Source organism: Takifugu rubripes, chromosome 6 (genome assembly GCF_901000725.2).
Source record: "Takifugu rubripes chromosome 6, fTakRub1.2, whole genome shotgun sequence".
In the NCBI taxonomy this organism is placed as follows: Eukaryota; Metazoa; Chordata; class Actinopteri; order Tetraodontiformes; family Tetraodontidae; genus Takifugu; species Takifugu rubripes.
In genome coordinates, this window is record NC_042290.1 from 12,248,616 (window position 1) to 12,275,291 (window position 26,676).

At 53.3% G+C, this 26,676-nt stretch overlaps 1 protein-coding gene, 1 long non-coding RNA gene and 2 pseudogenes across 3 annotated transcripts; 2 read left to right on the top strand and 2 right to left on the bottom strand.

Annotated features, from left to right (window-relative positions):
• Positions 1-136: 136 nt before the first annotated feature.
• On the top strand, positions 137-9,756 carry LOC115250191 (protein unc-13 homolog B-like; annotated as a pseudogene).
• A 976-nt stretch (positions 9,757-10,732) lies between these two features.
• On the top strand, positions 10,733-19,765 carry LOC101075811 (probable phospholipid-transporting ATPase IM; annotated as a pseudogene).
• Positions 19,766-19,949: 184 nt separating this feature from the next.
• On the bottom strand, positions 19,950-21,209 carry LOC115250192 (uncharacterized). 2 transcript variants are annotated; one of them, XR_003888773.1, is made up of 4 exons: positions 20,976-21,209; positions 20,799-20,895; positions 20,562-20,728; positions 19,950-20,095 (listed from the first exon to the last, which is right to left on the bottom strand). It is a non-coding gene; the product is annotated as an uncharacterized lncRNA (long non-coding RNA). The 2 variants fall into 2 exon arrangements; XR_003888774.1 differs by having other exon boundaries at positions 19,950-20,122.
• A 399-nt stretch (positions 21,210-21,608) lies between these two features.
• Positions 21,609-25,765, bottom strand: LOC105416600 (uncharacterized). The gene is made up of 3 exons (XM_029837711.1): positions 25,043-25,765; positions 24,123-24,379; positions 21,609-24,032 (listed from the first exon to the last, which is right to left on the bottom strand). The coding sequence occupies exons 2-3, from the start codon at positions 24,348-24,350 to the stop codon at positions 22,461-22,463; spliced, it is 1,800 nt and encodes a 599-aa protein (XP_029693571.1). The 5' UTR covers positions 24,351-24,379; positions 25,043-25,765; the 3' UTR covers positions 21,609-22,460.
• Between the last annotated feature and the right edge of the window lie 911 nt (positions 25,766-26,676).

The following is a 26,676-nucleotide window of genomic DNA, read 5'->3' on the forward strand; positions in this document are numbered from 1 at the left end:
GATATTATCCTCAAAGTATGATTGACAGAACCTTCCCTCACCTTCACCGTTGAGTCCTGAACAGATGATAATAAAAGGACTAACACAACTGCTAACATTTAATAGCACTAATGTAGAAATAAGCTCGTTCTTCTTGCTTAAAACTAATATCACTTTGAGCTAACAATTAACCCAACTCACCACCCTTGTTACTGACCTCCCTCGTCTGAAGCTCGGCTCTCGGCTGCTACATGTTTAACAAAGCTAACTGGTACAAACGTTATCTTCAGTCCCTTGTCCAAGCCAGAAAGGCGGGCATCGCCTCTGCCATGGCTGCGCGGTCCTCCATCAAGGACGAGGAGCTGGTATGTTTAACAAACAACCGCTAGCTTCTGGTAGAGAGCTGCAGCTTCTACAGCTAAAACGCAGCTGCGTCTTTCTGCAGAAGAATCACGTCTATAAGAAGACGCTGCAGGCTCTCATCTATCCCATATCCTGCCACCACGCCGCACAACTTCGAGGTGTGGACTGCCACCACGCCCACGTATTGCTACGAGTGCGAGGGGCTGCTGTGGGGAATAGCTCGTCAAGGGATGCGTTGCTCGGAATGTGGGGTCAAGTGCCACGAGAAGTGCCAGGAGCTGCTGAATGCCGACTGCCTTCAACGTGAGTAAGCGCTGAGCACTTTCAGCAGTAGTTTTCAGGATCTGCGGATCCCTTCGCATCCACGTTCCCAATGTTCAGGTGCTGCTGAGAAGAGCTCCAAGCACGGCGCCGAGGACCGCACCCAGAACATCATCATGGCCATGAAGGACAGGATGAAGATCAGGGAAAGGAACAAACCTGAGATCTTCGAGCTCATCAGGGAGGTCTTTATCATCAGTAAAGCCATCCACGCGCAGCAGATGAAGACCATCAAGCAGAGTGTGCTGGACGGCACCTCAAGTGGTCCGCCAAGATCACCATCACCGGTAGTGAGACGGCTTTCACGATCACTCCGCACTCGTTGAAACTCGTTTGTGATAATCGTGGTCCTGGTGTCTTTCCTTCTCTGTCATTAGTCGTTTGTGCTCAAGGACTTCAGGCCAAGGACAAGACCGGGTCCAGCGATCCGTATGTCACCGTCCAGGTGGGCAAGACCAAGAAGAGGACCAAGACCATTTACGGCAACCTCAATCCCGTGTGGGAGGAGAAGTTCCATAGTAAGTCGCCGACATCATGTGTGAGAACGCTGCAGGAGCGACGATAGCAACGGCTAATGGGAGCTAGCTGATGCTAATGGGACCTAGAGAGGAGTGGAGCCGGCGAGCTGAAGCAGACGGTGGCTGACAGATGTTTTCAGTTTCCTCTTGTCTTTCTGACCTCAGCGAGGTGCCACACACTTCTCCGACCGGATCAAAGTGCGCGTTTGGGACGAGGACGACGACATCAAGTCAAAAGTGAAGCAGCGTCTGAAGAGGGAATCTGACGATTTCCTGGGCCAAAGTATCATCGAAGTCCGAACGCTGAGCGGAGAAATGGACGTCTGGTACAACCTGGGTCAGTGTGTTGATGCGTGAGGGGGGACTCGGCTTTAAGGGCTTGCGGTGAAGAGGTTAAAGGTCAGGGTGGAAGATCTGCCCAGTGAGAATCTTCAGTCACGTGTGAGGCCTCGTCCTTCTCCGTCTTCTCGTGCTCCACCTCACTTTCTCCTCCCCATGTGTGATTATCAAGCATCAGCAGTCGGAAATCGACGTCGCCTCGCCGTGTGCAAATTACCCATAATGACATGCTGTTGTCAGGGCTAATGGCAGGGCTGAGGCGCCGGGCCGCTCCACCTCCAGAGGAGCTGCCGTCGGCTACCTCGCCATCAGCCGGAGGAGCTCCATTAGCGGCCGCGGAGCTGCCACGCTAATAGTCTGTAATTAGTGATGTTGGTAACGGACCCTGGTGTCACGGAGCTGGGATCAGTTCGGACTCAGTGTGTGCTTGTGTTTAATTACAGAGAAGAGGACAGACAAGTCCGCCGTGTTCGGGTGCCATTCGCCTCCAATCAACGTGGAGATCAAGGGAGAGGAGAAGGTGGCGGCGTACCACGTGCAGTACACCTGTCTGCATGAGGTATCCGCAGCTAGCTGCTCCCAGCTTCTTGGGCTCTTAAGATCCCGCACAAAATGTGTGAAACCACTCTGGGAATCTTCGTCCTGTGCAGAACCTGTTCCACCACTCCACCGACGTCCACGGTCAGGGCGCGGTCAAATCCCTGAAGTCCGCGGAGACGACTCGTGGAAGATCTACTTTGACGACGTGCCGCAGGAAATCGTGGATGAGTTTGCGATGCGCTACGGCATCGAGTCCATCTACCAGGCCATGACGTGAGTGAGACCTCCTCCACGGTGTGTGGAGCTCCAGCGGAGCTCTGAGACCTTCAAGCTGACGCTGTGCTTCTCCTCCTCAGACACTTTGCCTGCCTGTCGTCCAAGTACATGTGGTCCCGGCGTTCCCGCGGTGATGAGCACCCTGCTGGCCAACATCAACGCCTTCTACGCCCACCACCACCGCCTCCACCAACGTGTCTGCTTCCGACCGCTTTGCTGCCTCCAACTTTGGGGTTTGTACTGTCAGAACATTCCAGCTCCGTCCTCCAGCAGGTGCTTCGCTGCAGCACCTTCAGCTGTTGATTAGTGATCTGATCTGATCGATTAGTGATCTGGTCGCTGAATGAATTAGAACAGTGATGATTTCCAGAAGGTTTGTTGCAACATCTCAAAGGTTCTCAACGTTATTGTCTTCAACGCCACACAGAAAGAACGCTTCGTCAAGCTCTTGGACCAGCTTCATAACTCCCTACGCATTGACCTCTCCACCTACAGGGTAAGACCTCCCAGCCTTCTCTCCTGATGGCTGCGCTTCCTTTCGCTCCTTCTTTTCACGAGCAGTGTGAGGAGGTTCAGATGTTCAGACTGGCATCTGCTCTTGAAACCAAGGGCAACGCGGCAGATCAGCATCTCATGGGGCCTTTCTGTTCTCCTCCCTGCAGAACCACTTCCCCGCCGGCAGCAAAGACCGGCCTGCAGGACCTCAAGTCCACCGTGGACCTTCTAACCAGCATCACCTTCTTCAGGATGAAGGTGGCTCACCGTTGTGCCGTCTGCTTTCATCTACAGTCCAGGCTCGGTGTGACGGCTCTTGTTCCGTGTTCAGGTCCAGGAGCTCCAGTCTCCACCCAGGGCCAGCCAGGTGGTGCGGGACTGCGTCAAAGCCTGCCTCAACTCCACGTACGGACTACATCTTCAACAACTGCCAGGAGCTCTACAGTCGGCAGTACCAGCCTGTGGAGCCAGTGAGTCGGGTTCTCGCGATCGTCCGTGCGTGTTAGAACCTTCGTGCGCATCAAACTGTCTTCTGATCAGAACAAAGAGGAGCTGCCGCTGGAGGAGCAGGGTCCCAGCATCAAGAACCTGGATTTCTGGCCCAAGCTCATCATGCTGATTGTGTCCATCATAGAGAAGACAGGAACTCCTACACACCCTGTGCTGAATCAGTGAGCAACACCTTCTGTGAAGCTTCAGAGCCTGGAGGAATGAAGCCCATAGCTTAAATCTTATTTTTCAGATTCCCTCAGGAGCTGAACGTGGGGAAGGTGTCCGCTGAGGTCATGTGGACCTTGTTTGCTCAGGACATGAAGTATGCGATGGAGGGTAGGTCAGCAGGTCTGCTGGTGAAACTCCCGCAGGTTGCTCATGTTGCCCTGTTAGAGTCTGGACAACCTTCTGACCTCCATCCGTCCCCTCGGTGTTCAGAGCACGAGAAGCACCGGCTGTGCAAGAGCACCGACTACATGACCTGCACTTCAAGGTCAAGTGGCTCAACAACGAGTACGTGAAGGAGCTGCCCAACTTTCAAGGCGTCACTCCCGACTACCCATCGTAAGAAGCTCACTCAGAGACTGATGTTTCTCTGGTTGTCATGGAGACTCACATTGTGGTGAGAGCTGTAAGACATTTAAAGGCTGTTTCCGTCTCAGCTGGTTCCTCCAGTTTGTGCTGCAGTGGTTGGATGAAAACGAAGACGTTTCCATGGAGTTCATGCACGGAGCCCTGAGAGGGACAAAAAAAGACGGCGTAAGGAGGGCGACTGCGACGGGCGCCAGTCTCGTTCTCGGTCATGCCTGAAGGTTCCTCTCTGCTCTCTCAGTTCCAGCAAACATCTGAGCACGCTCTGTTCTCCTGCTCCGTGGTGGACATCTTCACCCAGCTCAACCAGAGCTTTGAGATCATCAGGAGCTGGAGTGTCCCGACCCAAACGTCCTGGCTCAGTACAGTCGCCGCTTCTCGAAGGTAGCCGCCGCCAACGCTGCTGCAGACGTTCTCTGATGGCTTAAATAGCTGGTTCTCCTTCTCTGCAGACCATCGACAAAGTTCTGCTGCAGTACAGCTCCATCCTCACCAAGAGTTTTCCTTCTTACATCGACAAGGAGAAGATCGTAAGTTTGAACCTGCTGAGGTTTGGTGAAAAGGCGTCCGGTGTGAAGCTCTGTGCTTGTGTCTGCAGCCGTGTGTCCTCATGAACACGTGCAGCAGTTGAGAATCCCGCTGGAGAAGATGTTTGAGTCCATGGGAGCCAAACAGGTGAAGTGTGAGGAGCCTGAGGCTCCAGTGCCCCCCCCCCCCCCCACGGCTGATGTTTGAGGCTTGTTTGTGTTGCAGACGGCCACAGAGGAGGCGCTGGTACGTCCCTAGCTTAGCTGTGTGTGTTTAGCTGAAAGATGACTTCAGATCTTCATCAAAGCTCATGGGTGTGAAGAAGATCACTCGTTTGAGTCTTTGTAGCTCAGTCGAGGCTGTTTGATGACTTATTACAGGATATTCGATGGTCGTAGATGTGCTTTAGTACACTTTCTGTAGCATTTAGCTAGTTTAAGTGTCGTGATTTATCGGCTGTTTTTACGCTTAAAGCGAGACGAAGAGGAGGAGGAAGAGGAGAGGGCAGGAGAGGAGGAGGTGGGTGTGTGGATGGTCGTTCTGAGAGTGTGCGTCGTTGATGCTGTCTCCTGCTGGACAGCAGGCTAGCTTCCCTCAGGCGTAGATTAGACGCGAGCTCAGAATCTGCCCGTCGTCTCCAGGTGTTCCTGGTCTCACCTGAGTGACCAGCTGCTGATTGTTGCCTCGCTCATTTACAAATGTTCTTCAACAACCTCTCATCCAAACTGAGCTGCGCTGTCGGGAACGGCCGCAGAGCTGCTCGTGGGTCCGTTTCACCTGAAATCCTAAAGATAAACAACCTTTAATTCTCATTTGTTCACCGTCGTGTTGTTGCAAGACACCTTTGTAAGCTAAGCTAATTATCTCTAGCTAGTGCATCTTCTCACCTTTGTTCTTTAGCTCCGCCTTTGGCTTTTCCACAGTTGAAGCTGATCTTTCCGTGCACTCGTAAGGTCACACCTTTGTCTCACTGCTAGCGCTAGCGCATTGCTAGCCTGGCCGGCCAGTTTCTGCACATGCAAACATGTTGGGACACATGACTGCATGTGCACGTGCACGCTGAGCCTGCTGACGCCGCGGCTCCGGTTTCTTGGACACTTGAACATTTTTTCATTTCCTCTCATAGTTTGAGGAGAGTGAGGAGGAAGAGGAGGATGAAGGGGAGAAAATAGAGTTTGAGGTTTGTTGGATTGAACTTGTGACTGTGGTTTCTCCCGCTGTCGTCACCAACAGTGACCCCACGCTCTCACAGTGGTGTGTAGATCCTTCCTCGTCCTCTCCTCTCCTCTCCTCTCCTCTCCTCTCCTCTCCTCTCCTCTCCTCGTCCTCTCCTCTCCTCTCCTCTCCTCTCCACCTCTCCTCTCCTCTCCTCTCCTCTCCACCTCTCCTCTCCTCTCCTCTCCTCTCCTCTCCTCTTGAGAGGAGATTTCTCCTCTTTGATTTCTCCCCTTTGATTTGTCTTTTCTCTCTTTCCTTTGCATTAGTCCGACAGGCAGCAGGTGCGTCTCACACGTTCATTTCACGTAACAGTTTTGTCAGAGTTCGGAGCTAAAACTTGGGGCCTGAATCCCGAAGCGACGACAGAAGTCTCGTTTCTTTTCCTCCTGTATCCCAACGTTAATCCTCGTGCAAACGTTAACCGTCTTTACGTCTCTGCTGTCGTAGATTCAAAACACATGCGAGCATCAGAAGGTGAGTCCAGTCGTCCCCCCCTCCCCTGGAGCCTCCTCCTCTCAAACCTGATGGAGTTTAATATCCCCACAGGGTCACATCCCCACAGGGTCACATCCCCACAGGGTCACATCCCCCCAGGGTCACATCCCCCCCGCCCCCCCCTCTCCTGACGCCCGTCTCCCATCAGTCTTTGTGATTAAACTCCAGCAGCAAAAAAAATGTCCATCACAAACATTGAGTTTACCTCCCGCCCCCCAAGAAGAACTCCCAGAATCCCGCAGCGCCGCTGCTCACACGTTTCCTCCGTATTCTTCAACTTTGTGAGATGTTTTGGATTTGTGTTCTTCTCTGTTCAGATGGACTCAGAGGCCAGTGACCTGCTGAACGACCTGCAGGTGAAGCTGAACAACGTGCTGGACGAGCTCAGCAGCACGTTTGGGAACAGGTAAACACACACGCACACACACACGCACACGCACACACACACACACACACACACACACACACACACACACACACACCACTAAACCGCTTCCTTCCCTTCAGCTTTCAGACTCGTATCTTCGAGTGCACGCGTCAGATGGCGTCCCTGCTGTACCAGATCAAAGGCCCGCTCAACGCCAACACCAAGAACCAGGTGGAAGCCGACTCCGACAACATGCTGCGGCCGCTGATGGACTTCCTGGACGGGAAGTGAGTGTCCAGCAGTTAAAAACGAGTCCTCCCCGCAGCCACCAGCAGAGGGCGCGCTGACCTTCTGTTGGGGTTATGGTCTTCTCGCCTTCGACGCTACTTCCTGTTTCAGCAGGAAATTGTGAAAGCATGAGTGAGCTGTGTCGATTGTGCGAGCTGGGTCAGTGCGACGTTGCTGTGTGTGTTTGCAGATTGACTCTGTTCGCCGCCGTGTGTGAGAAAACGGTTCTGAAACGGGTGCTGAAGGAGCTGTGGAGGATTGTGATGAGCAGCCTGGAGAAGACCATCGTCCTGCCACAGGGCAACGACACCTTCGTAAGCGCCTCGCCCAGCCCCCCCCACTCCCCCCGCTGACCTCATTTCTCCCTGACGTGCAGATTATTGTTTTAATCCAGGGAGCGCAGATTCTGTCGGCTGCTAAGGAACTGGGTCAGCTGTCCAAGCTGAAGGTATCTGAACTGTTTGCTGCGGGTTTCTGTGGGTCTGGGTCACGGTGCATGACTCTCTCTCTGCTGGGGGTTTGGCAGGACCACATGGGGGGGGAGGCGAGGAGCCTGTCGCCCCGGCAGTGCGCCGTCATGGACGTGGCTCTGGACACCATCAAGGTCGGTTGCATCTGCACATCTGGTTTGATGTTTGCAGTAGCTGAGGTGGATTTAAAGATCTCAGCTTCGGTCCCACACGCTCGCCTTTGCTGCTCCACCTTCTTGACCTTTGACCTCTCCGAAGCAGACAGCGGCTGACTCGGCATCTTTCTGTGGCAGCAATATTTCCACGCAGGTGGAAACGGCCTGAAGAAGGCGTTCCTGGAGAAGAGCTGCGAGCTGTCCGTCGCTGCGCCACGCTCTGTCGCTCTACACGCAGACCACCGACACGCTCATCAAGACCTTCGTCACCACGCAGCACGCGCAGGGTGGGTGTGCCCGGCGGGAAACGGCGCCCGGCGGCTCACCGTTCCGTGTTGTGTTGAGGTTGTTGTGTCATCACTGTCTCTGTCTCCTGTGCTGCCAGTACACAACGGGAAAGGTATTCGTCTGACTCCCAGCGAGAAAATACCGCCCAGCCGGGGTACGACAGCTGTCTTTTCAACGTTTTTGATGGGCGGGGCTAACTCCCAGTCACACGCCGACGCCCCGCCCCCCCTCCAGGTGTGTTTTTGTGGCTGCTGCATGACCTCAGACGTGTCTCTCCGCCAGGTTCAGGTGTGGACAAGCCGATCGGCGAGGTCTCGGTCCAGATAGAGCTGCACACTCAGCCTGGCAGCGGCGAGCGCAAGGTCACCGTCAAAGGTCAGTCCTGCGGCCCGGGTGCACCCACGCCTCCGTCCAGCCGCCTCACCCTCCTCTCGTCTCTCGCAGTCATCGGCGCCAACGATTTGAAGTGGCAGACGTCCGGCATGTTCCGGCCCTTCGTGGAGGTCAGCGTGATCGGGCCCCACCTCAGCGACAGGAAGCGACGCTTCCAGACCAAATCCAAGAACAACAGCTGGTCGCCCAAGTTCAACGAGACCTTCCACTTGTACGTGCTTGTTGTGAGCCAGCGTCCTGATTGATTGAGTGATTGGTTGATTGGTTGATTGGTCGGTCCTAGCGAGGCTCGCTCTCCTCACGTGTTTATGTCCTTTGACGGCAGCGTTCTGGGGAACCAGGAGGGCTTCGACTGCTACGAGCTGCAGCTCTGCGTCAAAGACTACTGCTTCGGCCGCGCTGACAGGGGTGGTGGGCGTGGCCGTGGTGCAGCTGAGGGACGTGACCGGGAAGGGCGGCTGCGCCTGCTGGTGTCCGCTGGGCCAGCGCGTCCACATGGACGACACGGGCCTCACCGCCATGCGGATCCTCTCCCAGCGCTCCAGTGACGATGTGGCCAAGGAGTTCGTTAGGCTGAAGTCAGAGACGCGTTCGGCCGAGGAGGGCAGATGAGGAAGCGATGCAGCGAGGGGCGTGGCCTGCGCAGCACCGAGGCCACGCCCCCACCGCCTGGCGTCCTGCAGTAGGAACCCCGCCCGACCGCGTCGATGCCTTACGCTCTGCCGACTGTGAACGTGTCTTCGGTTGTGATGCTTCGAGTAAATGTGGCGCCGTTCGTCTGCCGTCAGCTCCGTTTTGGACGTTTCGGCGGCGCTTCAGGTTGGTGGCGGTCCGGTTGGAGCGCCGCCAGCTCAGTGTGCCTTGTTGGGTTCCATCACTGACGGGGGGGGGGGGGGGGGGCTGCTCGCTCTGCTGGGAACTCTGGACTGGTGTCCTCGCCCCACTGGGATTTCTGGACATTCCTGGGAAAATGTGTCAATTCCAAACAAAACTGACGGAGCTGTTTTTAGATTTTAGATTCTTGTTTCTAAATTGCCAAGTATTTTGATAAATCAACGATTGGAATGAAGTCGGTGATCTAAATATACGTGACGAGTGGCTCATATTTCTCTTTAGAGATGTTTAGCAGAGGATAAAAACATCAAGTTGCTCCAGGTTCCTGTTTGATCTGATCTGAGGGGAATCAAAGCAGCTGCTTGTGATCAGTTATTCAATGTCGTTTCGTCTGAATATTTGCGTTTACATCCACCTTCTGTCGTGGCCTTAATTTAGCAGCTCCAGCTGATCCTCGGTTTCCCTCCACTCTGACCATTACTGAGGACAAATGTCTGTTCTTTTTAAACCTGTGGTATTTTCTTCCTTCCTCTCCCGTCGTCAGCCGAGATGTTTGATGAGAGGAACTCACATCTTGGTGATGTTAGGACCCTTTTTTTACTCTGTACTCTCTGATCCTTGTGCCAAGTTTTTGGATTTGTCTCCACGTGACCCTTGCACTTCCACTGAATGATGGCAATACTTCACTCCTCACCAGTAAATGCATTTGTGTGTTTTCTTTGTACCATCACGACTCTGAAATGTTGATTTCACCGTGTTAACATTCTGTTTTAATGAGTTTTGTATAAAGACTTGAGAAGACTCCACAATATGGCCTGTTTTTCTTACTTTTGTCACGTTAAAAGTTGTAACGTTCCCCGCTGGCTCCCCCTGCTGGCCAAGCTGGACTTTTCAGGTGAAAAGAGCAGATCTGAACCACTGAGAACCTCCAGAAGAACAGAACACCAGAGGAAAGTGAAGGTAAATTTGTTGGGCTCGGTCAGAATTAAGCATAAATCACATGAAAGCACTGCTTTGTGTCTGGTCCAGCCTGGTTCCTGGAACCAAACGGCCTCCAGAATGAACAGAACATCTCAGGATGGGTTCTGGAGCGTCTGCCTGATGTCAGATCAAAACCAGGATATCTAAAGTCTACCGGTGCTAATTAGCTGTGCGCTAATGCTCCATCTGACCAGGAAGTGACTGTTCTCAGTGGTCGTGAATCACGCTGGTGTTTGTGTTGCTCTCGATTAGTCGTTAGATGATTGACGCTGATTTGCAGAATCTTTCATGTTGCTTTTGAAGTGAGTGACGTCCATTTTTATCTCTTGGCAACGACTTTAACACATCACACACATGTCCAAACCAAAAAAAGCCTGTTATAAAAGGCTGCTTCATAACTTTAATCCATTTTAGGACACTTGTGGTGGGTCATCCTCACAAATACCACTTTAAAGACCAAACATTTGTTAGTGTAAGAGCTCATTTACCTCACAAATGTTTGTTTTTTACTGAACTTTGTCAGAATGTGGAATAAAAATTGAATAACATAGTTTTTATTGGTCTCATTTCACTTTCATTTATGTTTTCAGATTTATTTATTTTTCAGGTCACCGTTTACTTCCTGTCCCGTGCTGCAGGGAGACGTATTGCCGCTCTCTTTCTGGGAGCACTTCCGCCAAGGTGTTCCCTTTTTTAACCGCTCTAAATGCAGCTAAAGCAGATGACGTCACACAGCAGGAATCCTGGCCTCTGATTGGCCGGTCTTTCACCTATGCAGGTCCAAAGATCACTGCACTGTTTGCTCAAGTGGATCCCAGCTCTTCCTGCATGAACCTGAACCCTCCCTCTCTCCACAGGAACCCTTCTCGTCAGGCCAGAGACCCCCTCCAGTGGAACCCCATCTCTGGGAGCATCGAGGAGCCCAGACCAAGACCAGAGACCCCCTCCAGTGGAACCCCATCTCTGGGAGCATCGAGGAGCCCAGACCAAGACCAGAGACCAGATTCCTGCCTTTGATCTTCAGTCCGTCATGGCTTCTGTGGTGCGTAACCGCTTTTCATTTGGCTTCACAAAACTGGGCAGAAAGCGGATCAAAGAGCAGCTCATATTTTAGAAAACCAGGGAATTTAAATCCAAACTCAAATTTAACTCAAATTAAACTCAATTTTAAGCCCCTGAAGGGAAGCGAAGCAGTGAAGTATCGGATCACCATAACGAGGGTCGCTGCTGTTGCTCTGATGCAGACACACTCCTGATTTATAAAGAAATCTGATCATTTTGGCTCCTTTTCCTGTCCTGGACTTCCTGAAGCATCATTTTCCTGACTGGATCCTGTTTATTCTCTCGTTCATGGTCATGTCACTATAATAACCGTCATGGTTACTGATTATTGGGCAGAGTGAGATGTCTCTGTCGTTCGAAAGGTTGAGGAAGGAGCGGTTTTATGGTTTTATGGCGCACGGCCCTGATAACACATCCAACACAAAAGCGCACGTTTTTCATTAACTTTCAGAAGGACACAGAGAGACAAACTAACCGGGAACCATCCCGAAGACGATTTTTAATCTCACAACAGGAACAAAACGCACACAGAAGTGGAAGAAGGAGGAGAAAGCGTTCAGATGTGGACGAGCTTCCTCCTTCTTCTTCCTTTGTAACGAATCCAATGTTCCAGAAGTTGGTAAGATGAGCCATCGTGCTGCGGCCGCGGCGCAGATGTGTCGCTACACGCAGATGTGACGCTACACGCAGATGTGTCGCTACGCGCAGATGTGTCGCTACACACAGATGTGTCGCTCCATAAAGATGTGTCGCTACACACAGATGTGTCGCTCCATAAAGATGTGTCGCTACACACAGATGTGTCGCTACACGCAGATGTGTCGCTCCATAAAGATGTGTCGCTACACACAGATGTGTCGCTACACGCAGATGTGTCGCTACACGCAGATGTGTCGCTACACGCAGATGTGTCGCTACACGCAGATGTGCCGCTACACGCAGATGTGTCGCTCCATAAAGATGTGCCGCTACACGCAGATGTGCCGCTACACGCAGATGTGCCGCTACACGCAGATGTGTCGCTACACGCAGATGTGTCGCTACACGCAGATGTGCCGCTACACGCAGATGTGTCGCTACACGATGTGTCGCTACGCGCAGATGTGTCGCTACACGCAGATGTGTCGCTACGCGCAGATGTGCCGCTACACGCAGATGTGTCGCTACACGATTGTGTCGCTACACGCAGATGTGCCGCTACACGCAGATGTGTCGCTACACGATGTGTCGCTACACGCAGATGTGTCGCTACACGATGTGTCGCTACGCGCAGATGTGTCGCTACACGCAGATGTGTCGCTACACGCAGATGTGTCGCTACACGATGTGTCGCTACACGCAGATGTGCCGCTACACGCAGATGTGCCGCTACACGCAGATGTGCCGCTACACGATGTGTCGCTACACGCAGATGTGCCGCTACACGCAGATGTGCCGCTACGCGCAGATGTGTCGCTACGCACAGATGTGTCGCTACGCACAGATGTGTCGCTACACACAGATGTGTCGCTCATACAGATGTGGTGGGTGCCTGTAAACAGCTGCTGTCTTTAGGTGTGAAGGATGGAGCGCCGGAGCTAACCATGGGCTCGCTACTGTCATACTGTGGTGGGCTGTGTGGCAAACAGAAACATGCAGGTGATTACACACACACACACACACACACACACACACACACACACACGCTTGAATAATACACCAAATACTCTTGGCCGGCAGAGACGGAGAGACGTCTGCGCGCTAACGACAGACCTTACAACCTGACTTTTGGCTACGCAGTAAGTAGAAACGTGAAACGAGCCACAAACCGCCCTTTGACTCAGAAATGCGGCCATCATCACGTCCACCTTGGTTTCAGAACAACGCCATCAAGACCTCCAAATACAACCTCCTCTCCTTCCTCCCTCTCAACCTCTTCGAGCAGTTCCGCAGACTTGCCAATGCCTACTTCCTCTTCCTCCTGATCCTTCAGGTAGGTTCCTCACGCTGGTCACGTCTGGCCTCGTTGGGCCCTTCAGGCACGGTTTGACCCAGTTCTCATCCTGACAGTTGATCCCACAAGTGTCCTCTCTGCCCTGGTTCACCACGGCCGTCCCTCTGGTCTTCGTGTTGTCCATAACGGCAGTGAAAGACGCCACTGATGACATAGTGAGCTCAAACCAAACTTGTTTCAGGAGTGAATCACAACTCTGGGAGACCGTAAATGTGATGCTGGTGTCTTTGTCGTCTGTGTAGAGACGACACAATAGTGACAACCAGGTGAATAACCGCATGGTGGACGTCCTCATCGATGGAGAGTGAGTCATTCCTGCCCCTCGGCCAAAAGGTGAGCCGGTCGCCAGGCGAGCTGCTTCTCACGTTCGTCTCCGTTCTTTATGTTCCTGCCAGGCTGAGAAGTGAGAAATGGATGAATGTCCAGGTTGGAGATATAATCAAGCTGCAGAACAACCAGTTTGTGACGGTAAGCATGAAGGTGGTGGAGGATGATGAGCACGTCGTGGGCGTCGCAGAAGTGCACGTTTTATCAGAGTAGCGGCGGCTTATCGGTGATAGCAGCGAGGCAAAGTTCCTGCAGTTATCTGCGTCCTTATCGCCCGTCCTGTCCTCCGGTCGGTTTTCAGGCGGATCTCCTGCTGCTGTCCAGCAGTGAACCTCTCAATCTGGGTCTACGTGGAGACGGCTGAACTGGACGGGTGAGTCGTCCTGATGCACGTCCACGCCCTCCCAAATATGGAGCCACATTCAGCTCAGGAGGACACTGAAGTCATCCTGAGGACCGGAAGATCAGTTTATCTGTTCCGTTCCAGAGAAACCAACCTGAAGGTGAAACAGGCCTCGACGGTCACCGGAGAGATGGGAGACGCCATCGATGTCCTGGCGAAGTTCAACGGTGAGAGGTCACAGCTGGCTGCGCCCCGTTTTACCTCAGGTTGTGCTGATGTCGGTGGCGACCTTCTCTGGCAGGTGAGGTCCAGTGTGAGCCCCCCAACAACTACCTGGACAAGTTCCGAGGGAACCTGATCGTGAACGGACAAACATACGGCCTGGACAACGACAAGATCCTGCTGAGAGGATGTACGCTGAGGAACACCGAGTGGTGCTTCGGCCTGGTCGTCTTCGGAGGTAAAGGTTGCTTATTGTGGCAGAGCGATGACGGACGGACGGACGGACGTGACGTCAGATGAATCCCTGCAGGTCCCGACACCAAACTGATGCAGAACAGCGGGAAGACGGTTTTCAAGCGGACGAGCGTGGACCACCTGATGAACGTCATCGTGTTGTGTGTAAGACGAACGGGCTCAAACACAAAGTCCACGCTTGTAAAACAGCTCGTCACGTTCTGGAAAAGGCGAAATCATGAGAAGAGAAACATTTTGGCCTCTCCTCAGATCTTCGGGTTGCTCGCCTCTCTGTGCGCCATTATGACCATCGGCAATTACATCTGGGAGGAGAGGGAGGGCAACATCTTCACGCCCTTCCTCCCTCGAGAGCCAGGGACGAACCTCTCGCTCTCCGTCTTCCTCTCCTTCTGGTCCTACGTCATCGTCCTCAACACGCTGGTGCCCATTTCCCTCTACGTCAGGTACGTTCTCACAGCGAGCGGACCTGTTCTCCTGGAGCTCATCTCACAGCTTCTCTCCTCCACCAGTGTGGAGTTCATCCGTCTGGGCAACAGCTTCTTCATCAACTGGGACAGGAAGATGTATTACCCCAAGAACAACACTCCGGCCCAGGCCAGGACCACCACGCTCAACGAGGAGCTGGGCCAGATCAAATACGTCTTCAGCGACAAGACGGGAACCCTGACGCAGAACATCATGACCTTCAACAAGTGCTCCATCAGTGGGAGGGCTTACGGTGAGCAGCTCGGTCCGTCATGGGGAAAAATAAAGAACGGCAGTTTTGGACCCAAACTTCTGTGTTTCCAGGGGAGCTGCTGAACTTTGCAGGACAACGGGTGGAAATAACCGAGGTGAGACATGAGGTCTGATGGACGCTGGCAGATTTCAGGCCTCTTTGCTTCTTCTTCACTGCTTTTGTTTTACAGAAAACAGAAAAGGTGGACTTCAGCTGGAACAAACTGGCGGATCCAAAGTTCGCCTTCTATGACCACAACCTGGTGGAGGCGGCGAAGGACGGAAACGCCGAGGTTCAGGACTTTTTTCGCCTTCTGGCTCTCTGTCACACCGTCATGCCTGAAGAAAAGAAGGAAGGTTAGCAAGCGAACGCTCCCCATCCTCCTCCTCCTTCTTCTCTTTTCCATATTAAGGGGACCATCTTAACTCTTGGTCTTCACAGGGGAGCTCAACTATCAGGCTCAGTCACCAGACGAGGGCGCTCTGGTCACCGCGGCGCGAAACTTCGGGTTTGTGTTTCGTTCTCGTACGCCGGAGACCATCATGGTTGTGGAGATGGGACGAAAAGTCGTCTACGAGCTTCTGGCCATTCTCGACTTCAATAACGTACGCAAGAGAATGTCGGTCATAGGTGAGAACGCCGCTCGCGCCACTGGTTAGCACGATCTGTTTGTGTAAACGGCACCATTTTCAGCTCCGCTCGCACAACATAGTCGATCCCAGATGCCAGTAGATCCATCCCACTGAATAGCAGCATTGCAACCATCCCACTGAATAGCAACCATGGTCCAAACCTCCTCTGTGACCCCAGTTCGCAGCCCTGAAGGCAGACTGACCCTGTACTGTAAAGGAGCCGACACCATCGTTTTTGAAAGGCTCCACCCATCCTGTAACAAGCTGAAGGAGGTGACGACATCACACCTCAACGTGAGTGACGCCTTCATCCGTTCATCAAACGCGGTTCTGGAAATCCTTCTGACCCGTTGCACCTCCACAGGAGTACGCTGGCGACGGCCTTCGCACGCTCGCTCTGGCCTACAAGGATCTGGACGAGGACTATATCGAAGGCTGGAAACGGCGCCACTACGAGGCCACCATAGCCATGGACGGACGAGAAGAGAAACTTGATGAACTTTATGAGGAGATCGAGAAAGACCTGCAGGTTCGTAGGACCTGATCGATGCGACGGTCGATGTTTCAGCCACCTGTGCACGTGATGGAGACCATAAACGAAATAACAGGGTTTCTGGGTGGGCCAAACGTGGACCCCTGAGGAGCGCCACAGCTCAGCAGTGACTTCATTAAACATCCACCTGAAAGTTTAATATACTTAACAAATGCTGATATTTGTAGTTTGACCGTCCTGTTTGCAGCTGCTGGTGTGTAACAGCTGTGGAGGACAAGCTGCAGGACGGTGTCCCACAGGACCATCGAACCAACTGGCCAAAGCAGATATGAAGATCTGGGTGTTGACCGGAGACAAACAAGGTCAGCCTCCTTTATCACAGATGCACCGCCGCCAAATACGATCCGATTCATTTGGGAATGTTTTGAAATAGAGACGGCAGAAAATATCGGCTACTCCTGCAACATGCTGAGAGAAGAGATGAACGACATCTTCATTGTGTCCGCCAACACGGCTGAAGGAGTCAAAGAGGAGCTGCAGTGAGTCAGAGCCGAGAACCCAAGCTCACGAAGGAGGATTTCAGTCTCAGACCTTCACACATCCACATTCTGTTTCCAGAAACGCAAGAAGGAAAATGTGCCCAGACTCGGCGGACGAGCCGTCCTGGTCAGCTCTCGCTCTGGCCTCTTCTGGCTTCAGAGGACTCAGACGCTGCAGGACGAGAAGGTGGACGGAGAATATGGCCTCATCATCAACGGACACAGTCTGGTGAGCGTCTCAGTGTTGGAGCTGGGCTCCAGAAGCTTCTGAGAATCCCAACATCTCACGTTGGCTGCAGGCGTTTGCGCTGGACAACTTTCCTCTGGAGCTGCTGCGGATGGCGTCCATGTGTCAGACCGTCATCTGCTGCAGGGTCACGCCGCTGCAGAAGGCCAAGGTGGTCGAGTTGGTCAAGAAGTACAAGCAGGCCGTCACGCTCGCCATCGGGGACGGCGCCAACGACGTCAGCATGATCAAAGGTCAGCGGGGCGCTCTGGCCTCATCGGCCGGACGGTGGCTCTAACTCACCGTGTGTGTGTGTGTGTGTGTGTTGTGTCGCTCCTGCAGCCGCTCACATCGGCATCGGCATCAGCGGTCAGGAGGGCATGCAGGCCGTCCTCTCCAGCGACTTCTCCTTCGCACAGTTCCGCTACCTGCAGCGCCTCCTGCTGGTGCACGGCCGCTGGTCCTACCTGCGCATGTGCAAGTTCCTGCGATATTTCTTCTTCAAGAACTTCACCTACACGCTGACCCATTTCTGGTACGCCTTTTTCTGCGGCTTCTCTGCGCAGGTGAGACACGGCGTTGAGGTGTCAGCAGTGTTAGCTCGCGCTCTTGTTAACGCCGTTGTCGCCCGTGCAGAACGTGTACGACGAGTGGTTCATCACCGTCTACAACCTGGTCTACACGGCGCTTCCTGTTTTCAGTCTGAGCATCTTCGATCAGGTAAAGAGCGCCGACAGAAGCAGACTCCAGCCCCGGAGGCTGGGTGGTGGAGGACACACCTGAGTCGGTTTGGTTGTCTCCGTAGGACGTGAACGACCGCTGGAGTTTCCAGCATCCGCAGCTCTACACTCCAGGCCAGCTGAACATGTACTTCAGCAAGAAGGCCTTCCTGCGCTGCCTGATGCACGGCTCCTACAGCTCCTTCATCCTCTTCTTCGTCCCCTGGGCCTCCATGCAGGACATGGTCCGGGACGACGGCAAGGACATCGCCGACTATCAGTCCTTCGCTATTCTGGTGCAGACATGTCTGATGGTGGTGGTCACCGTACAGGTGAGTGAGCACGGAACCATGGCTGCTGTGTCGGACGTGCACGTCCGACGCCTGAGTTGATGCACCTCCATCTTCCAGCTGTTTCTGGACACCCATTACTGGACGGCGGTCAACCACTTCTTCACCTGGGGCAGTCTGGCGGCGTACTTCGCGCTCACGTTCACCATGTGCAGCAACGGAATGTTCCTCATCTTCACCTCCTACTTCCCCTTCCTGGGTCGGTACCGGTGCTGCCGACACATTCAGAGCCCAGTTAAGAGGCGTCAGAACCTCGACTTCACTGGTTGTTTTGGAACATCTGCCTTTAAGAGTCGACGAGCACAGACTGACCGTGCACGTGTCTTCCAGGTACGGGGAGGAATTCCCTCAACCAACCCAACGTCTGGCTGACCATCTTCCTCACCACCCTCCTTTGTGCCCTCCCAGTCGTGGCGTTCCGCTTCGTTTCCCTTCTGCTCCGACCGACCATCAACGACAAGGTGCCAACGCTTCGATTCACCACGTCTGATTTTAGGACAGATGCAATTTGACTTTTACGCCCTTTGGGCTCCTCGCCGACGGCTTTGAGCTTCCATAGCTGGGCCAGGTCAGAGCGCCCTCCCAGCTGTTCCACGTGGGGATAAATGTGGAGATTCTGGGATGTTCTAATCTCTGCAGGAAACAGGAGCAGCTTGTCCTTGCTCTCAGCACATGAGCCTTTCTCTGTAGGCACATGGACAAGCTGCAGGACGCTCCCAAGCCTTCCAGATGGAAGGGCAGGTGAACACTCGGTGTCCCTGGGCAGGTGAGCGCTCGGTGTCCCTGGGCAGGCGAGCGCTCGGTGTCCCTGGGCAGGCGAACGCTCGGTGTCCCTGGGCAGGTGAGCGCTCGGTGTCCCTGGGCAGGTGAACGCTCGGTGTCCCTGCCCTTCCATCTGGAAGAGCTGGATCGCTGCTTAATGTAATCTGACCGAAAGGTTCTTGTTAGACACAAACCATGCTGATATTTACATTATATCTATTCAGAATTAACATAAATGTTGCACGATGTCTCCAACAGGTGAGGTATAAGATGCACAACGAGCCGCCTCCAGCTCCGGCACCTCGCCGTCCTCCCACCAGGCGAATCAGCACCCGCCGCTCCAGCTACGCCTTCTCACACTCGCAGGGTGTTACGGTGACTTGGTGACGTCCAAGAAGTTCCTGCTGAGGCCGCTGAGGCCTCGGCAGGCCCTCTTCATCCATCCAGACTCGGCTGTGGCTCAGAGCCAGCCTCAGCACTATCGGACCATCACGGAGGAGCCCGAAGGCTCCCAGGTCTCGTAGGCTGGGGGGCCGGGCCACGACGGCGGCTGTGATGATGGAGGCGGGTTTCTCCGCACACGTGTTGAAGGGCATCAACAGGCCAGACGGCAGGTTTTAGTTTACATGAATATTCTGTTCTATGGTGCTGCTGCGCTTCTTTCTGTTTCTGCTCTTAGTCACTCACAGCACCGTTGAAGCATTTTCACTACTAAAAAAAGGAGATTTAATTGCTTTTACAATGTGACGGCTTTATTATTTCGGGCTTAAAAACTGCAGTAAGACCTTCAAAATTGTGTTCCTATTCATTTTAATTCATCGTTCTAAATTTCCATTCCACAAATATCAAGTTGTAAATTAATTTTTTGTAATTGATTATCTTAGAAGCCAACATTCAGCTCTATTTATGTTCCCTTAAACTCAGGTTGAAACGTTGTTTCCGATTGTTTCCGCCCGTCCTGCTGTGCGTCAGTAACGTATTTGACCACCAGGGGTCGGTGTTGCCTCTGCAACGCTTTTATCAAAGCTTCTGTTTTTACAAATGATGAAATTTCTTTTTTTATATCATCAGAATGAAATAATCAACATATGTAGCCCTAAGAAGCCAATTATAAAGGTGACATCTGCTTTGTCTTGACCAACAAACACTGTGACAACATTAAACTTTTACTGCTGCCAAGTTCTTCTCATCTTAATCTCGAGGCACCAGCACTGGACGGCTTTTAGGGTCCAGTTTTATCACCTCTCATCATCGAGCAGAAGGCCGATAAAGCATCTGCAGACCTGCCAACCCACATCTGCGCACATCTGCGGCGTCCTCCTGCAGGAATCTTCCCCCAAATCTTTGTCCTTTTCTGCCCTTCTTCAGTTTCGGAGATTTCTTTTTCTTAAAGCTTCACTGGACTCAAAATATCAACTTTAAAACTCTTTTTAACTTTTACTCCTAAAATGGAATGGCGATTCTTCCCGTGCTGCTGTTTCTCCATTGATTTCTGCTTCTTTTCTCTTTCCTCTGGAGTTCTTCTGGAGATGGAAGAGAAGATGGAGATGCTGAGAAAAGAGAAGGGGATGAAATCATCCTCATATCATGTCAGCTTCAGATCACATGATGCGTGACGTCATCACCGTGCATCACCAACCATCTTCAGAATGGAGGTTAAATTAGGAAGGTCAGGCTGCTCTGCTTGGGCAGCGGGGAAGATCAGAGGGTCCCAGAACATGCTGGGATTTATAAATAACCGCCTGCTTAAACCCACGAGCACGAGCACGGGCACGAGCACGGGCACGAGCTGCCTCCTGGAGACGGCCCTCAGATATTCACAATGAACTCTTCCCTCATTTTTTACTGTTTTTCACATCAAAGTTCTCACAGAAAAAAACAACCAAGCTGCTATTTTCAGGCGTTCTGGATCAATGAAGGTTGGATGTTTCTGTAGTTAAATGTTGAATTTGAACCACCGACAGGAAAAAAACCTCCCAAAACGCAGACCTGGTGAAGAGCAGATAAAGCAGCGACGGCGAGGCGGCAGACGCCGGGGCGAGAGGCGCGTCTGTAAGAGGAGACGGGAGAATTTCACGCCCGGCGGGCCGAGCGCTCACGTGACCGCCTGCTGCTCTGCTGCCGGACACACGAGAGCTTCGGACTTTGATCGGGTCCTGTTTGTTTGGAGATAACAGAGGTTTTAATCAGCACCTAAAAATATCAAACAGCACGGCCGGTGGTGACCTTTGACCCCTGGATCTGCTGCGTTGATGCTCTTCATCCTGCCGGGTCACGACCGGGATCCAGTGCTGAGCAGCGGAGATCAAAGGCTCCACGGTTCCTGTGAGAACATCCTCACTTAAGTCCTGATGAATAACGGACTGGAAGTGCTTTTGCCCCTGGGGGAACTTGTTAATTTACCCCTGAAGCCTCAAGTGGTCCCGTTCTGTGACCTCAGGGCTTCAGAGGACGGTGATCTGGGAAGATCTGGCGCTCCTGGATCAATATGTGTCAGCAGTAAACAACCTGTGACCCGATCGGCTGCTGCTGACCTGCTTCCAGCCCGACGCAGAGGTGAACGACCTGCAGAGGTTGTGTGTTCGAAGCCCGAAGGAGCGTCGATCACATGTCAGTGTGTAAATGAGGAACCCAGCAGGCCGCCGAGGAGAACGGGTCAGAGCTGCCGAGTGCTTCGCATTCTGTGTGTGTGTGTGTGTGTGTGTGTGTGTGAGAGAGAGAGAGGATGATGAAGATGAAGCAGAGCCACCAGGACACCGCTGACACTTGGCTGGGCCCGGCCACAGAACCGAGCTCCGGTCCAGCTGGACCCAGAACCAGGTCACAGTTTGAGGTTTTTTGCCGAGTTTGCAAATTGATTCTGCTTCAGATCCTGAAATGTTCTGTTGTCCTTCATCGTTAATGATTCACAAAAATTACTTCCACTTGATGCTTTTGAGTTTCATCATTAAAAAAAGAACGGATCAAAGTTTGGACAAACATGTCACCGGGCCCTGGACGCGCACGTCCGAGTTCTCCTGATAAAACGCAGCAAAGGTTCATTCGACAGTTTATTGGCAGCAAATATTCAACAAGAACGTCGTCGTCACAAAGTTGCATAATTAGACAGCGATTCTAAAGTCTACACCTTTGACAGGAGAAGCATTTTAATCAGTGTTGGGATTCAAAGCTGGGGGGGGGGGGGGGGGGTGGGGGGTTGGGGGGGGGCACGCGACCCGGGACCAAACGGGACCATTATTGCTCAATAATCGCTGCAACCAAAGTGAACGTCGTTGCATTTGTGTGGTGGAGCAGACGAGCGGAACACGAGGGCAATAAAGGGGAAGAACGGGGAAGAGTGCTGAGAAATTCCACCTTAACTGAGGAACTTCCGGGTCAGTCGATGACCCATAAACGTGTTTCTGGCGCCGACGACACGCCCAACGATCGTCTGCGTCAATGAGCAACTTTGTTCGAGCAATAAAACGTCAGATAACATCGAAATAGGTTGAACAAGAAATTCCACAGTCCCATTTTCCATCTGCGGAGTTCCAAATTCAAACGGGAGGATCCGAGTCTTCGGAACCTTGGCAGGACCGTTTGGGCCCGACCGGGCGTCAGAACCGTCGCGCCTCCTTTTCCTCTCCATCGGGGTGAGTCCACCTTCTTCAGCGACGCTGTTACCCCCCCTGCCCCGCCCCACACCAACATGTTACCCCCCCGCCCTGCTGGCCCCTCACACACCAACATGTTACCCCCCCTGCCCCGCTGGCCCCTCACACACCAACATGTTACCCCCCCCGCCCCGCTGGCCCCTCACACACCAACATGTTACCCCCCCTGCCCCGCTGGCCCCTCCCACTCCGACACCTTCAAACCAGCCCCCACCATTTGTGCACCACCACGTCGTCACCGACGCCCGTGTGGAGGAGCCGGTTGCCACACTCCTCCCACCGACACACCTCCCCCTTGTCCAGCAACACAAACTTCCACTCCACGTGGCTCTCGGTGGGGAGGCCGACCACGGCGCTCCAGTCGCCCTCCTTCACCTTCTCCAGGGGGAGGAACTCCTTCCAGCTCCCCAGCTCCGGCTGATCGCCGGTGACCGCCACCGTCTGGTGCGGCGACTGGGTGTGATAATGGACGCGGAAGGTGACGTGACGTTCTGAGGCATGGGCTGAACCGCCACCACCTTTTTGAAATGTTCCATGTTTTCGTCAGCGAGGAGCGTCCCGGCAGGAACGTCGGCCGCGGGCGGCGTCGCAAGCGGAACGCCGGTCCGAGGGCGGCGGGCGGGTGTTTGGGTGATCCACAGGAGCCGGGAGCAGCCAGGGGGCAGCGGGGAGCGGTGTCAGTGATCCACTCGTTGGTCTCCATGGTGGCCTCCATGATGCTGATCTCAGACCTTTCACAGTCCGCTTCCGCCTGCGAGTCCTCCTTCTCTTTGGCGCTCGTCTTCGCTCTCGTCTCCACGACCTCGAGGGCGGCTCGGACGTCCGTCAGCTGGTCGGTTAAGCTGGTGACACTGACGGCGATCTGAGCGGCGAACTGCTCGACCAGCCTGTGGTAACCGTCCTCGATCTCGTGGCCAAACGCGTCCTCGTTGGCCACCGTCCAGCTGGTGCTGTGGGACATCTGGGAGCAACACGGCTGGAGGGGCCCCAACGTCTCCCCGCTCATCCGCTCAATGGCGGCGGACAGCGCTGCATCATCTGCGTAGAGGCTGATCGCCTGTGGATCGCCCGCCATCAACGGCGGCTCCGGACTGAAAATGTTTCCGTCCGCTTCCGCGTCCGGACTGACCGCCAGGCTGGAGATGCCGCTTTCTGCACCAGCGCCGGCAGAAGACGCGTTTCCGTCATCCTTCTTCTGCGTTGGCTCAAAAGAGGACAGCTGAAGGTCACCCACGGGAGGACCGGGAGCAACACCGGGATCAGGAAAGGTCGCAGAAGCTGCTGCATCGGGAGCAGAGCCCAGTTCTCTTGTTGGGGGGAGATGAGATGTTTCACAGCTGGTCGCTCCGTGAGGTTCAGGCGGGTTCCCCGTCTCAGGTGATGGTCGTTCAAGACCATTGACGGAGGATTCAGAGACCTCATCCACACATTGAGACGTTTTATCCTGTCGTTGCCATGGCAGCGAGGAACCTGCGTCGGAGACTTCAGCAGACCTCAGCGCTGCCTCTTCATCGTCGACATCACATCCTGCATCTTCTCTCATCACTTCTGCAGACACGTCTCCATCATCACGACTGTCCGGAGCAGACGCCCCCGCCTCAGACGGCAGATCTGTGGACCAGAACGTCTTATCGCACGGTTCTTTTCCCTCCTCTGGACTCGCTTTCTCCATCTGCTGCCCTTTGCTGGGGCAGATGAGGGGAGCGGGAACATCTCCAGTATCCGTGGAACACCGACGGTTCTCCTCCGTTCCAGTTCTGCTGCCTGTGCTCACGTCTCCACCCTCCGGTCGTTCATCTCCCAGCACCTGCACAGACGGAGTCGTTATCGAGACGACCGAAGATTCAAACAAACAGGAACGAATGTAAACCCGTCGTCTCCACGTGCACGCCCTCACCTCCTCGTGCTCCTCCTGGTTCCCCGGTTCTAGGCTCTTCACCTCCACCCCTCCGCTGGCCTCAGCGACGCCGTCGGCGGCGGTAACGTGCGGCGGCGCCGGGCTCCGATTGGCCTCCTCCGTCTGAGCGGTCGGCTTCATTCCTGCCGCGTGGATCTTCGGAGCAAAAGTCGGAGGGTTCTTCTCCGCAGCAGCAGGACGGTGCCTGAGATTTCCAACATCTTCCATCGCGTCCGTGACGCCGTCGCCACTCAGGTCTGAAACACGAACAAGAAGCTCTCAAGAAGGTGATTTGAGACGAGGAACGTTGAGGGAACGTCAACGATTCGTTTGATATCGTGGAAAAACGGAACGTCAGTGAATAATCCAGGTTATCAGCAGCTCCCGTCGCCTCCCTTTGTGACTCGATTTAACCGGTTCCGTCCGTCCCGATGCCATAAAAAGGTTCTTTTCTCACCTTTAGTCGAAGGTGTTCTGCAGTTTTAATTCAAATCTGCTGGAATTAGCCAGATGCAACATGTTGGGTTATAGGAGGACATTCAGGAAGTTAAAACTGGACTTTAGAATTCAACGTCAGCAGTTTAAGGACTTCCTGTTGTCGCTATGAGTTACATAAAGTTTAAAAGGACGGAGGAGGAGGATCAGAGCCTCGCTGGGTTCTGATGTCCTGCAGGTTTCATGTCTGGAATCCAAACCCGAGTTATACATTCAGGGTCGTGTTTTACTTTGGTGCATCTCCACTTCTTATATAGCAACAATACTAATTTAATGGCCTTTAAATAACTGAACGGCTGGAGGTTTTCCTATAAATAATATCAACTCTCAGCTCTCGTCCCTGCGGGCCACTTTCTCGGATCATCTTTCCACCGCCTCCTCCGACCTGCAGGCCGCCCAGCAGCGCTCGCGTTCGGCTCTGTTACCTGTTGACTCCCCGGCGCGGTGCCGACTCTGCTGGATCACCGACGCCTCTCCGTCTCCTCCCCGGGGCTCAGCGCGCCGTCAGCGCATGCGGCCTTCCTCCGCCTCCCAGTCACGGTCCGGTAGATGTAGAACCCGGCCAGCACCGTCACCACCGCGACGACAGCCAGCGCCACGGCCGGTCCGTGGCGGCCGATCATGCAGAAGAAGGACGCCAGGTCCATGCGTCTCTCCGCGGCCACCGTCTTCTTCAGCGGCATGCTCGCAGTCGTTGCCCCGCGTGTGAGGGTGTGAAAGGCGGACGGAAGCTGCTGCTGGGGGCCGCCGATGCTCCGGACTCGCCGCTGCTGCCTCCGCTGAGCTCCTGGGAACCGCGCTGCTGCTCGGCTGGTTCTTGTTGCTGCGGCGCGTCCGGAACCGAGCAGGTGCAGATCGCTGATTGGCTGAGCGGGTCACGTGGGGGTCATTGATAAAACGGGGTTCGAGCTCTGCAGCGGGTGACGTCATCGCAATCTCGTCCAAAATGGGTCGATGGTTATCTTTGGGTGCACATATTTGCTCTCATCACGGAGTTCGTGAGCACAAACGGTCGAGCTGACCAAAGATGAATATTCCCCTCAAAAAATTGGGGAAATAATAACAAACTCTGCTTTTATGGCGCAATCACGACAAAATCACGACTGTGTAACCATAAATTTCCCCTAAAAGCAAATAAAATGTCAATAGAAGAAAATTTAATTTCAATTTAAAATGACACGAATCACACAATTAAACTGATACAAGTCTCTTTTTAACAGGTCCTCTGCATAAAAAACACCAATCTCGCATCAAGTCAGATGTTTTCCATTTCAAAAGCATCGAGCTAATTGATCGACACGAGAGTCACCTGGTCAAAGACCTCGATGCTTAATTGGTGCTAATTCAGTCAGGAAGTGAGCAGAGAAACCAGCTGAGCACTTCGGAATGGAAGAAGCCTCTTCCTCTGATGTTCAGGGGAAGCTCCAGCAACAGGCTCCCTGCTTGCTTTTATGGCCTCTTTTAATCTGTTTTTCCTGCAGTTTTATTTCTGTTGTTTCCTCTCATGTGAGTTTTCCCGCTGTGCTGCTCAACCGCGTGCGCGTGTCCTTCTGTGCATGTGAACTATGTGAAGAACTTCTGCTGATATGAATGAAGTGTGTGACATCGTGTGCAGCAGGTTTGGGTGGAGCGCTTCCTTTTGCAGGACTTGTGAGCTATTTAGCAGTTTGGGGGATTTTAAAGAAACTAAGTTTCCAAAGTTGTTTTAACAACTGAAAAACTAATATAGACCCCCCCCCGCCATTTCACACAGATGTGTTTCAAAAACGTTTTCAATTCCAATTCATCAGCCTGAAATGTTGACGTCAGTCTTCGCACAAACGAGGCGCAGCAGCGCCGCCTAGTGGTCAGTAACAGGCCTGTCCACGATTCAATATTGTACTAATATATTCAGTAATAAAGTATTTTATCGTTTGCTTGTACTTTGATGCGCGTGACAATAGATAAAACCTTTCGAGCAGCTCGACACTGTAGCTATATCAATTTATTTTAATTATAAACTCATAAAAAGGTTTGTCCCTCGTACTTAACACGTTCCTGTTTTTAAGAATATCAAATA

Coding starts and splice junctions, on each gene's coding strand:
- LOC105416600 (XM_029837711.1), bottom strand. CDS start 24,350: ATGGAAGATGTTGGAAATCTCAGGCACCGTCCTGCTGCTGCGGAGAAG. Junction 24,033..24,122: donor ACCAGGAGGAGCACGAGGAG/GTGAGGGCGTGC, acceptor CCGTCTGTGCAG/GTGCTGGGAGATGAACGACC.